Source organism: Sceloporus undulatus, chromosome 1, assembly GCF_019175285.1.
Source record: "Sceloporus undulatus isolate JIND9_A2432 ecotype Alabama chromosome 1, SceUnd_v1.1, whole genome shotgun sequence".
NCBI lineage: Eukaryota > Metazoa > Chordata > Lepidosauria > Squamata > Phrynosomatidae > Sceloporus > Sceloporus undulatus.
The window spans coordinates 146,137,433-146,151,599 of record NC_056522.1 but is presented as its reverse complement, the minus strand read 5'-3'; the positions used below and the strand labels follow the sequence as shown (position 1 = coordinate 146,151,599).

Sequence of the window (14,167 nt, the reverse complement as noted above, 5' to 3'; positions counted from 1 at the left end):
CTCTTAACCTTCTCTTCTCCAGGCTAAACACCCCAGCTCCTGAGTCGTTCCTCGTAGGGCATGTTTCAAGACCCTTCACCATTTAGTCGCTCTCCTTTGGACACGCTCCAGTTTCCCAATGTCCTTTTAATTGTGGTGCCCAGAACTGGATACAATATTCCAGGTGGGGCCTGACCAGAGCAGAATACATGGTACTATGACTTTCCCTTGATCTAGACACTAACTTCTATCGATGCAGCCTAAATCGCATTGGCCTTGTTAGTTGCCACATCGCATGTGACTCATGTTCAACTTATAGTCTACTTGGACTCCTAGATCCCTTTCACAAACGTATGTTCCATTCAGCCAGGGTCACCCATCCTATATCTGTGCTTTTTGTTTTTCCTTCGCCCTAAGTGCAGTACGTTACATTTCTATTTCTCCGTGTTGAATTCATTTTGTTTGCTTTGGCCCAGCTTCTAGTCTATCAGGTCATTTTGAATCTTGATCCGTCCTCTGGGTATTAGCTATTCCCCCTAATTTGGTGTCATCTGCAAATTTGATAAGTATGCTCCCAATTCTGTCATCCAGGTCATGTGAAAATATGTGAATAGCATTGGGCCCAGGACAGAGCCCTGTGGGAACCCCACTGGTCCTTCTCTCCAGGATGAAAAGGAGCCATTGTTGAGCAGCCTTTGGGTTCAGTCAGTCAACCAGTTACAAATCCCTGTAACAGTTACATTGTCTAGCCACATTTTACACACTTGTTTGCAAGAATGTCATGGGAAACCTTGTCAAAGGCCTTACTGAAATCAAGATATACTATACCCCAGCATTCCCTTCAATCTCCAACAAGCTGGGATTTTATCAAAGAGATAGATTTGTCTGGCATGACTTCTTTCTTTGAAACCCATGTTGACTCTGCTTTCCAGATGTTCACAGACTCTCTGCTTAATGATCTGCTCCAGAATCTTTCCTGGAATTGATGTTAGACTAACTGGATGTAATTGTTGGGATCCTCTTTTCCCCCCTTTTTGAAGATGGGGACTTTGCCCTCCTCCAGTCTGCTAGGATTTCTCCTGTCTCCAGGAGTTTTCAAAGATTATTGCCAATGGCTCCGTATTACATTTCACTTTTTAGTACCCTTGGATGTAGTTCACTGGTCCTGGAGACGTGTATTTTTTAGATTAACCAGATATTCCTGTTCTATCTGTTTACTTATTCTGTGCTGAAATTTCCTGTTCTGTCCTCTGCTCCATTATCCTCAGGTTGAGCACCCTTTGCCTTTTCTCAGAAGACTGAAGCAAAGAAGGTGTTAAGTAATTCTGTCTTTCTCTCTGTCCTCTGTTAGCATTTGCCATTTCCATGTAGTGGTCCTACCGTTTCATTCTTTCTTTGCTGCTGACATAACCAAAACAGGCCTATTTATTGTTCTTAGCCTCTCTAGCAAGCCTGAGTTCATTCTGCGCTTAGCTTTTCTGACTTTACCCCTACATGTGTCTAGCTATTGTTTGAATTCCCTTTGGTGATTTCCCCGTTTTTTTCATTTCTTATCATGTTCCTTTTAAAAGTCAGCTCAGTTGAAAGTTCCTTAGTCATCCATCCTGGTTTTCTTGAGACACCTCCATTTTTCTTCTTCCTCACTGGAACTATTTAACTTGTGCCTTCAGTATCTCTCTTTTGAGAAACTCCCATCAATCCGGAACTTCCTTCTCTTTTAGTATTCCTGACCAATGGGATCACCCCCAGTATTGCTCTTATTTAAAATCAGCTCTCCTAAAGTCGAGATGCGTGTCTGACTCTGCTGCGGCTTCTCCCTTTCCATGTATAACAAACTCCAGGAGAACATGGTCACTCCCACCTAAGGACCACCACTTGCAAACCCCATTAACCAAGTCAACCTGTGTGGTTATAGGATCAGATCCAAATAAGCTGATCCCCTTTTTTTGCCTCTTCCCCATTTGGACAATGAAACTGTCTCCAAGGCAAGTGAGAATTTGCGTATAAACCCTTGAGGATTTGTAATTATTTGTAATAGTACAGCACAATACTGACTATTCCATCAAAGACCACAGTTTTAAAATTCCACCTATCCATCTTGCTGCATTCAGAAAGGGGCAAGGGAGAAATACTCATTTTAAGAGACAGGTTAGCATCCTGAGTTACACTAGTGATGCATTTCTGAGATACATTAATAATGTTAGTAACGTCGAATCTGACAAAAGTTGATGTGAAGTCGAAGGCTTTCATGGCCAGCATCCATAGTTTTTTGTGGTTTTTTTGGGCTATATGGCCATGTTCTAGAAGAGTTTCTTCCTGACATTTCACCAGCCATCTGTGGCTGGCATCTTTTCTGAAGATACCAGCCACAGATGCTGGCGAAACATCAGGAAGAAACTCTGCTTGAACATGGCCACATAGCCCGAAAAACCCACAAAAAACTATAAAAGTTGATGTACTTGCATTGAGGCTAGGCTGAAAGCTAGTCTAACAGTACAAATTGAGCCTTGAGTACCCTATTACCTAAACATTTATGAACAAAGACAGATTTCTGTGTGTATATTAGCCCCTTTGCTATTGTCGCTGTGTGTATTCAAAGTGTTTTCGACTTAAGGTGACCATAGGGTGAATGTATCATGGGGATTTCATGGCATGATTTGTTCAGAGGAAGCTGCTATTGCATTCCTCTGAGTGTATGACTTGCCCAAGGTCACCCAGCGGGTTTCATGGCTGAGCTGAGAATTGAACCCTGATCTTCAGAGTCAGTCTAACACTCAAACCACTATGCCACATTGACTAAGACCTTAAATGCTAAGAGACTACTGCGCCTGGTAGCTACACAGTTTCAGGACAACCAGTTATTATTATTATTTTTTGCAGGGGGGCATGATATTTCTCAAGTAGTTTACAAGTTGTTCTTATTTCCTCTAACCAGATCATAATCATCAACACCCCTTGCTTTCTAGGAGTAAAAAGTGAGTGTGCTGTAAAAACTAAGAGTGCAGAGCAGAGTCCTGAATATATTAGGGTGCCATGTGGCAGCTGGGCCTGTTTCCTGAGTCTAGTCCAAAGGCTGGATGAATGTGAAAGACTCTGAGCTGACAGTAGCACCAATGAACCTGTAACCTGTTAACATTAATATGTACAGACGTGTTCCCTGTGTATACCATCAGCCCTTCTTATACACAGATTTTTTATACACGGATTTAAGCATACACGGTTTGAAAATGTCCCAAAAAAGTATAAATTTACCTTGATTATCCATTTTTATAAGGGACACCATTTTGCTATATCATTATATTTAATGGGACTTGAGCATACATGGATTTTGTTATACACGGGGGATCTTGGAACCAAACCCCAGCGTATAACAAGGGTCCACTGTATAATTCTTGTCTAATCACAGCAAGATCAATGCTTGTTTTGAACAATTTGTGGAAGACAAAACCAGTAGAACAATTGTGTTCAGATCTTTAGCGCAAGCTTCCTCAATCTGTGAAACCTCCAGCTGTACAGCTGCCATCATCCCCAGCCAAAATCATGAACCATTTCATGGCTATTGTTTAATAAGAAAGTGTTGACTATTTTAATTTTAAAAAGTAAAATGTTTTACATGTGTACGGACTCTACTGTCATCTAAGTAAGAGCTAGTGTTGACTATTACTGTTTATCATGAGGGTTATCCAAGAGACTAGCTTCAGGATGGAGATGATCCACATCGCGCCAATAGGGGAGCAGCATTTGGAGCATGGAGATTCTTTGTTCCAGGAGTGACCAAAGCTGGTTTGCTAGGAAGTTATTTCCTTCCCCTGATAAATGGAGTCCATCAGAGAGGTAGCAGCTAAAATCCTAAAATGGAGACTAACAATATTGTGAACTGTTCAGGTAGGTTCTGGTATTCAATCATTCATTTCGATTTATATCCCACCTATTATATCCTAGCACAGGACCTAAGGCAGTTTACAATGATGAAACATTGGTAGATTTTTCAAAGAATACTAGGAGTTTTAAAAACTCTTCCTCTAACTGAAGAAATGAACTTACTAGATTTACTTTGCTACTCAATTTTCCTGGTGTGGGGAGGCAATCTTTCCATTGGGTCTTCCTCCTCTTCTCCTTCCCTGAGGCAGGGCTTGAACAACTGTCACACAAACTCACTGTCCCCTTAATCCTGCCTTGGGTGTGCTAGAACATGGCTTTATAGCAATAGCACATACACTTCTATACTGCTTATCAGTGCACTTAATGGTGGAGGAGTTCCTGCCCAGAGGCAAAAACAAGTGTATGTAGTGCAAAAGGGAGTGCAGGTTGGGATGGTGGGTGGCTGGAAGCACCGCAGGAGGCCTCATTCCTCTGATCAGATCTAACATAAAACACATGAAACGGGGGGGGGGGGGGGCAGTGGTGCCCCTTGTATGTGCAAAATATATGTATTCATTGCTTTGCTAAAGGGGATGATGGAAAGGGTAAAAAAAACCCCTGATACCCCAGTGAGGTTGACAGGTTGGTGTCAAACAGCCTTTTTTCTAGAGAACAAAAAACTGGATGAGGCCTTCCTCCATAGGGCTCATGAGGCAGCTGCACTTACCATCTGTGGCCACTGAGTTTTCTAGGGTGTGCATCAGATAGGGTAGGGAGTTGTTACTGCTTATTCCAAAGGATGGTCAACAAATTGGCCAAAGCATCTGCTATCATGGCAGACACCAGCTTGGACTCAGTTCACATCCAGAACATTGGCACTGCAGCTAGACAACAGCTCTGGCAGAGAAATTGGAACGCTGACATGAAATCGAAACCAAATTTGGCAACATGCTCTTTCAGAGGGTTTAAATTGTTTGGGGAGACATTTGATGAAGTGCTGGACGAAACCAAGGACAAGAAGGCCTCACCATCTCAGACTAAAAAGGAGGAACCAGGGCCCAGTCCTTTCAACCACAATTCAGACAGCAGGATTTTAGAGCCTTCAGGTCAAATTGGTCTTCCACCTCAGCCACAAACGACAGCACATCCGTTATTCCATAAAGGGGATCACCAGACATCAGTAAAGCAGGGAAATGGATCCAGTCAGTCCTTCTGACTTGGGGTGGTTCTCTGGGGAGGGACACGTGCAACACTTTGCCCATCACTTGGAGTGCATATCCCATGATGCGTGGTTATATGACAGATTTCACATGGAAAACACTGAACCTCTTTCTTAGGTTGCGGGTCACGAGGGATCCAGAGGACGATGAATAGCACAGATCACTTTTCTACAGATGCAGGCCACAGAGTGAATGCCCAATCATCAGAGATATTTGGGGTCTTACTCCATTCTTTTCTTGGACCCCAAGAACAGGGAATGGAGGGCCACACTAAATCTCCACAGGTTGAACTGTTACGTAAAAAAGTGGAGGTCCTCAGAACCATTTAGGAGGGAGTTCAGGAGGGAATGTTTCTGGCATCTCTGAACCTCAAGGAGGTGTACTTACATGTTCCAGTTCATCTGGCACACAGGAAGTTCCTCAGGTTTGCCTACATTGAGGATCATTATCACTACCAAGCTCTTCTTTCTGGCCTGTCAGTACCTGCCAGCTCTTGGTCTTCAACAAGGAGTTGGTGGTTATGATAGCTCATCTGAGTCCAGAGGATGCATATTCACCCATGTTTAGATAAGCTTCTGATCTACTCATCCTCGCACCTATGATTTTATACTGTGAAGGTTCCTTTTCTGCAGTGTTGAGGCAGAAATCTTTTCACACCCTATTTAACTGTAGTGTCTACTTATACTGTTGTATGCAAGTGTTTGTGCTGAGCAATCTATAGTAGTCTGTAGCTGAAGATTGTCATGCCATCACTGGGGGAAGGGTCTGGCTCTCCTCCTGAAGGGATGGTGAGTTTAAGTGACAGTTTTTGAAGCCCTGCCTCAAGGAAGGTGAGGAGGAAGAACATCCAATGGAAGGATTCCCTCCCCAACACTTCAGAAAAGAAGCCTTCATGGTAAGTACCAAGGTAAGTACCAATGTTCTGTTTCAGGCTCACATCATTGTTTCTGACATGAAAAGAGATGACTAATTCCCAGAGAGCCTACCTTGTTATTTTTTTGCATAAGTGTCCACAGATCAATGACACAAGTGCCACAATCTTCAGCCACTTTAACACAGGTCTTGGCATATTCCCCAGTGGTAGAATTGAGACGGTTCAATTTTTCACCTATACATAAAAAGAAAAAAGAGGCTATCATTTAAAAGACTAAGAACTATAGTTGGAAGAAAACTCAGTATTTAAAAAAATTGTGGTTTTGCGTTTTCTTTCGTCTTCAAGTATTAAAACAATTTAATTTAAAAATGTTAACACCATTACCTTTGGCAATACACTCTTTCTCCCAAGCTGCTTCATGAAGTGGTGGTGGTGTCACTAAAATAATTTTATCCTCTGCAATGTCCACAGACTTAAGGTACAGTACCATGCTTTTTAAATTGTCAGCGTATTCTTCTAGTGGAACATGTTGTTTGGGATTCACATCTGTTCAGGAAAGATATGCTGAAGTGAGACACTAACAAGATTTTCCTATAATGTAACTATATTGCTCAGCCATAAACAATTTTTTTGTTTGTTGCTAGTGTTCTGAGCAAGAAACAATAAAATAAGATGAGTCCCTGTACTGGGAGGAAGGCTGGATATAAATACACATGATGATGATGATGATGATATAGACTGACTATCCTAATGTGCAAGCTGTTGGGGCTTTGCAGGGCAAAATCATCACCTTGTATTAAACCCAGAAGAAAAACGGTGCAATGTGGTCTCTAAAGTGGATACCTCACAAGAATCTAGCCACTACCTTTTTGTGACAGCTGTAGCTTTCAAGTGCTTTTCAAAGACAATTTATGTAGGCTGTTGTACACAAATGACCTGGCCTGTGTTCTTCAAACAAAGGATAGTCTGTACACTGAAACATTGCTAGAAATGACAATGATGTGACTGGTGCTGCATCTATACTGCAGAAAGAATACATTTTCCATCCTATGGAATCTTGGGATTTGTAGTTTGTTGTGGCACCAGAGCTGCCTGTCTGACAGAAGCTAAATATGTCACAACTACAAATCCCAGAATTCCACACATTGCGCCATGGCAATTAAAGCACTCTCAAACTGTGTTACTTTTGCAGTGTAGGTGCAATCTATATGAGGAAATTGACTTTCTTTGTGGTGGCACTCCTCCTGTGATCAAATCTGCCCAGGGAGATTTACCCGATTCCTTTTCAGCACCTGACATTAGAACAGACACTGAGTATTCAGTCTTTTGAGTAGGTCAGTCTTTTCATTTGTGCTGCTTTAGGCTGACACTGTCTTAAAAAAACAACCCTCTTTACTATTTCACCTACTGAAAATATTTTTATATGAGGATGGCATATAGACTTTTTAATTAAAAGTCAAGAATGAGAAAGCACCATTTGGGCACTGTATAATGAGACTGAAGCCTGTAAGACTGAAAGTGTTTAGGTTTTCAAGTGCCTGACATAACATGGTAACACTGTGAAAACAAATGTAATGAAATACTCCAAAAAGAGAGGATTTGGAGCAGTGCGGAAAAGAAGAAAAAATATGCCATACCTTTTAAAGCACTGTCATTGGCTCCAAAGAAGACTGTTACTGCAATTGTATTCTTAGCGTTAGAATCTTTCTGGATCAGTCTTGGAAGAACAATTTTTGCCCACCGTGTGTTATAGCCAGAGAGTCCACGATTCAAGACGTCACACTTTCTGAAATGAATATATATATATTTACCTGAAAAGTCTCTTCCTATCATTCCCCATTCAAAAATATTAGAAACTGGTCAGATGCCCTTTTGTACTGGCACAGTCATATGTTATGTTTAGTCAACAGTCAGTGCCAATGAGTTCATGTGGACTTTGTCCCAGGAAGGTTGCTATCTGAATCTTGCCTCTCTTCTTTACAGTGGATTGTATTTCAGTGCTTGAACATTTGTGCAAAATGTCTCCGTTTTCACTTAAAGCTCCTCCTGCCCGTCGTATCTCTACTGTTAGATAATGGTCTCTTTTAAAAGATGGTACTTTGATTAATATTGAAATAGATAAAAACGGGCAATTCCAGTCTATGTCCATGGCACAGAATTGAGAAACACAAAGGAAAATAACACCAAGGCTTTTGATATCGTGTCTCAAAACAATCATGGCTGTCCTTAAAAACAATTAATTGTCATGCATCTTAATGACTCTTCAGAGAAATGTCATTTGAAAATATAAATGAACCAGAAAGTTTGATATGCCTTACCTGGCTAATCTTTGAGCGAGCAATGCCCCCCATCCATTTTCTTGGAAGGAAAACTAGAGGAAAGGAAGATAATAAACGCTGAACTAAACTCTGCAGCCACAAGTCCAAGTATAGTCCATTCTCAGTGTGTGTGTGTGTGTGTATATATATATTTTCATGATGGCCCACAGAAACACATTTCTCAATTGAGTTTTACTGTTTTATCCAACCGTGATTCCTTTGTAGGATCATGAGCAAAGGACAAGTTGGAAATGTGATAAAGGTTGAAGTGTTAATGGGGTTGCCATAAGTCGAAGGTGACTTAAGTCATGCACACACATACTTAAGATGACATGTTCACTGATTCCTTAGGAAAGTAGGTTGTGGAAGAGAGTGACAGAGAAATTTGGCTTTCGCAGAAACCCTGCTCTTCCAACCAATGGTCCAAAACACCCTGCAGAAATGAACCATTTTGAGACTGCCTCAACTGCCCTGGCATAGTGCTAGGGAATCCTGGGAATTGTAGTTTATTGTGGCACGAGAGCTCTCTGACAGAGAAAGCTAAATGTAATCTCATAAAACTAGTTCCTGGAATTCCTTAGCATTGAGCCAGGGCACTTAAAGTGGTCTCAAACTGGATTATTTCTGCAGTGTGTTTTGGAACAATGTTGCTGCTGCTGCTGCTGCTGATTCATCAAACTCTTATGATTTATTTATTAACTTCTGTATGTTTTTAAAACTGAACTCTATTAATTAATTCCCTTCTGTAAGTCTACTTGGGTCTCGCTCTGAGGGAAAGGCGGCACACAAAATAAATACGTAAATCTTGTTGTCGTCGTGAGAGTCACAGAATTATATATTTTATTATTTCATGTGCAATCTGTTTTAATATTCCTATGTTTTTAATTGTAGTGTTTTTAACCTTCTAAGCTGGGATACAAATAATAATAATGATAATAATAATAATAATAATAATAATAATAATAATAATAATAATAATAATAATAATAAATAGCAGCAGCTTTGAATAATGATGATGATAATAAAGATAATAATAACAATAACGATGATGATGATGAACATCAGCAGCAGCCACCCTTTGGAGGAGGAGAAGGCACCTCAAAATGGAGGAGAGGAGGAGGAGGACTGAAGCTCAAGACCCTTCACAGAAGCCTCCTCCTTTAGTCCTGCTCAAAATGGAGGACTTTTTTTGGAGGGGAGGAGGATGAAGCAGGGGGGGTCCGGGAAAAGGAGGACGTGCCTGGAAAGAAGAGGAGCTGGGGGTCTACCTCAGTAATGGAGTCCCCAAAAAGGAGTATCCGGGGCCAGAAGAGACGCCGGGCATAGGACCCCGCCACCGCCTCAGAGGGAGCAGCAGCCATGGAAGGAGGAAGGCCCTTTCTCTTTCTCTTCCAGTGTTGCCAACAAGCCTGGAAGATAATTCCCGGAAATGTCTGTCCAAAACCCACTGAATCCCCCCAGATCACACGGAATATTCAGTCACAATTCCCGGAAAATTCCCATAATGTTAAAATGGCGGATGTTTTGCAAATAAACGTAAACATAATTGAATAAAAATAATTGTAACTTATTTCAAATCTCAAAATCACCATTGAACCAAACAAAGGATCTTTCAGTCCTTTTAAGATATTTATTTTGACATGAAGGGGGTTCAGGAAGCTTTGTGCCAAATAGAAATGTGTTCGGATGCAACCGCACTGCAGAAATAAATCCAGTTTGACACCCTTTTAATTGCCATGGCTCAGTGCTAGGGAATCCTGGGAATTCTAGTTTTCGGAGACATTTAACCTTCTCTCTCAGCAAACTCTGGTGTGACAACTACAATTCCCAGGATTTCATAGCCCTGGGCCATGGCAGTAAAAACGGTATGAAACTGGATTGTCTCTGGAGTCTGGAGTGAAGATGCAGCCTGAGTCAGGTCCAAGACACACTGCAGAAATAATCCAGTTCAAGACCACTTTAGGTGCCCTGGCTCAGGGCTATGGAATCCTGGGAATTGTCTCTGGAATCTGGAGTGAAGATGCAGCCTGAGTTGGGTCCAAGACACACTGCAGAAATAATCCAGTTTGAGACTGCTTTAACTGCCCTGGCTCAGTGCTAGGGAACCCTGGGAAGTGTAGTTTTGTGAGACATTGAGCCTTCTTTATCAAAAAGAGCTCTGGTGCCACAACAAACTACAATTCCCAGGATTCCCTAGCACTGAGCCAGGAGAGTTAAAGCGGTCACAAACTGGATTATTTCTGCAGTGTTTTGGACCTTCGTTATTAAAAATGCTCAAGGTCCAATCCATACTGCAGAAATAATCCAGTTTGAGGCCTCTTTAACTGCCCTGGCTCAGTGCTAGGGAACCCTGGGAATTGTAGTTTTGTGAGAAAGAGCTCTGGTGCCACAATGAACTACAATTCCCATGCATCTGAGGAAGTGCGCTTAAGTCTAAGAAAGCTAGACTTAAGAGGGAGTCAGGGGCTGAGAGAGAGAGAGAGAGAGAGAGAGAGCTTCCTGAGGGCGGGGGCGGCGACCACTCTCCAGTCCTCTCTCTGATTGGCTGAAAACTGTTAATGTGTGACACTCCAAACCAAAGGGTTGGTAGCCAGCCTTGCTCTCAGAGTCAGGGCTGGAAATGAAATAGGCAAAAGTCACCAAAAATGCACTGAAATAGAGCTGGGCACCAAAATCACACGAAAAGCTCTGAAAAGTCTCCGTTTTCATGTGAAAGTCATGACATTGGCAACACTAAACTGGTTAATTTGGCCTGTGTAGACATGACCCTAGAGACTGAACATTGACAGGAACATAGGAAACTGTTTTATGCAAAGTCAGATTGTTGCACCAACTGTCAAGAACTCTCCATGCCCAGAGATCAGTATATTTCCTAGCTTTAGCTGGGGATGCTGGGAGACTGAACCTGATAACATCTGAATGTTGTACCATTCATTTAAGGGACACAACTGCTTCTCATTGCATCCTATACCAATGTCATGCTCCCCTTCCCTTCTGATGTGTATTCTTATCCTTGTTAGGGATGGGGTTGAGGACATTGTTGCTTTCTTCCCCATTTGAATCTCCCCATCTCAAATATGCAGCAGGTTCTTTGAAAGGTACGGCCATACAATTTTCTCCCATTTGCCCTGGGTAATGTCAATAGGTACTGCCATTCCCTGCAGAAAAATGATTTTTTTGTTGCTGCCTACCACTAAGTTGTTAAAGGTGAGATGAGAAAAAAGGCAGGCGGCAATACCAATTCAGTACTAACATCAGCGAATGTACAGGGATTCAAAGTGAGACCTTTAAGAGTTAAGGACTTAAAGCCATGGACTTGGATAATTGAACCTCTCAGTTTTGGTTTCTGAGTATTTTTTTTTAAGTTTCAGATTCATTCTTGCACATATAAATATGTGAATGCTGGCAAATTCCTAATAAGATCAAATGAAACAAAATTCTCATCCCTGCCCAGTCACTATTAACATAGACCTTTCCATGGCAGTTCTCATGATCCCATTGGCAGTGGTAGTGTGGCCATAGCTTTCCTGAAGCTCCAGGCAGGGCCTTTAGTGAGGGCAGAGTGGTGTTCACACTCACCAACCATATCGCCCGCCACATGCATGCCAGCCACTTACATCACCAGGTACACGTTTGATGACTATCTGAAGCAGCCCCACAGGTGTACTGCACTGGGTTAGTACATGCCCCAGTATCCATGGGCAGGAGCCTTTATATCAGGACTGGAGTCACTTGTAGTCCTGCAGATATTGAACTGGAACTCCCCTCATATCTGAGCAGCATTGGGATAAGGAGAATTGCAGTCTAATGACATCAAAAGGGCTGCACCTGTCATATCTTTCTAAACCTGTAGAAACCTTTCCCATGAGGCAGAATCCTGCTGCCCCACACCTGTATTCAAGATATATCACATACATGCTGCCATTTCAGCCCCACCACAGATGCATTTTTGTGCAGCACTCTAAAGATCACTGTGTTTTAACAAACTTCTCCATGACCTTCAGAAAAAAGAGATTGATTTCAGTAGGATCTAAGTGGTTCTACTGTACAGACTCTGTTCATTGTAATGGGATTTTATGTAAGAGATCTGCTGAAGAGGACAGAGAATTTATAGTACCAGCAGCACTTGATGGATTACTATCTTCATTTCTTTAGTATATGTAAAATGGAGTTTAAATCCAACCTGGAACTAATGTGAATCCTTTATGCTCATTGTGAATATTTAAGATCCCCTAACACATCCAGTAATAGAAGAGCTGGCACCCTGGCTCTGGCCAGTCTTTTATGCCATACTATGCTCCCCTGCAGTATAATTTATATCCTCCCCTCTACTGACTCTCCCCCGCACAAGCCATCCAACCTACGAGAAAATAAGAGGGAAAGATCATTTCTCATTTCAAGTACAGGATTTCTCCATTTAAAATGAACAGGAATATTGTGGTCATTATTTAAAATTAGGGTTATTAATAACTCTGGGAATAAAAAAAATTTGGTACCTGGGAAGGACCGGAGTGGATCTAAGGGAGGGTCCGTGTGTGAAGTCTAGTGGTGTTTGCCACATCAAGGGAGGTATAGGGATGGGTGAAGGACGGGCACCAATGTATGTGTGATAGATATGGTATGTAGGTGAGGTCCAATGTCTGTTGGGCGGGTCTGTTTCTGGTGATTATAGGGCACAGATTCCAAAACAAAGCTGCTTTTTCACCTAACAAAGAAATCTAAAACAAACATAGCAAGTAGGCAAAATGGCTTTTTCCATTTTTTTTAACCCTTAAACTCAGAGCAGCGTAGGGTTGCCATAGTGCCGGACCTCCAAACCGGGAAAAATGTAGGACAAAATTTTCAAATGTAGGACACACAAAATTATGTCCTACATTTTACATCGCGATCGCGGCGGGGAACGGAGGCCAAGCGGCGAGGGAAAGCCTCCACTTAAGGAGGCTTTCCCTCCCTGCCTGGGCCCCGCTGCGATCGGAGGCCAGGATCGGGGCCTCGCCTCGTTCCTGGCCCCCGCTGGGACCAGGAAGGAGGAGAGCAGGCCGGCGGCGATCACCAGGGCCTCGCCTCGTTCCTGGCCCCGGCGGGGACCAGGAAGGAGGCGAGGAGCCCGCCGACGATCGCCAGGGCCTCGCCTCGTTCCTGACCCCGGTGGGGACCAGGAAGGAGGCGAGCAGGCCGGCGGCGATCCATGGGGGATCTGTTCTGGACACCACCGCAGATACCAAAATCCGTGAATGCTCAAGTTCCATTGTCCCCAATGGCAGTGTATCCACCACCATTAGGGACAACAGTGGCAGCACATATACATGGCCGCATTAGCATTAGAACCAGATGAAGTCCCATTGTCCCTAATAGCAGTGTGGCCGCGTGCACATGCCACCATTGGGGACAACACGGGCTTCCCATTGGCAGATATTCAAATCCATGGATACCGAGGGCTGACTGTATAGAACTATGTTGATGTCTTTATCATTCACTTTAAGATATATAAATTATCCTGGCTCATTGTTTTTATTTCTAGAGAACAAATAATCCACAGCAGCCAGTTTAATATGTGTCTTAAACACCTAAACATCAGCTTGATCTCCACTTAGGGTTGCCATAATTTTATATATCACAAAACCGGGAAAATGTATGACAAAATGTAGGACGTTCAAGAATAATGAAGAACACGCCCAACAAAAAGTGAAAAACATAAATAAATAAATAAATAAATAAATAAATAAAAAACATTAAGCCTCCACCCCGAGCCCCCAGGGAGGCCTGCCAGGCCCTAGGTCTCCCTGTCCAATCACACTGAAAATGTGGCATGGGAGGTGGAGGCGGCAGCAGAATGCCCAGCACCCACCCTGAGCCCCCTTACCTTATTTTCTGGGGCCTCAGTTGAGGCCCTGAGTGCAGCACTGGTGCTGCCT

At 42.7% G+C, this 14,167-nt stretch overlaps 1 protein-coding gene across 1 annotated transcript; it reads right to left on the bottom strand.

Moving 5' to 3' along the window:
• Positions 1–3,536: 3,536 nt before the first annotated feature.
• On the bottom strand, positions 3,537–14,161 carry IAH1 (isoamyl acetate hydrolyzing esterase 1 (putative)). The gene is made up of 7 exons (XM_042450784.1): positions 14,116–14,161; positions 9,521–9,661; positions 8,253–8,305; positions 7,572–7,720; positions 6,319–6,480; positions 6,047–6,168; positions 3,537–3,828 (listed from the first exon to the last, which is right to left on the bottom strand). The coding sequence occupies exons 2-7, from the start codon at positions 9,611–9,613 to the stop codon at positions 3,640–3,642; spliced, it is 768 nt and encodes a 255-aa protein (XP_042306718.1). The 5' UTR covers positions 9,614–9,661; positions 14,116–14,161; the 3' UTR covers positions 3,537–3,639.
• Between the last annotated feature and the right edge of the window lie 6 nt (positions 14,162–14,167).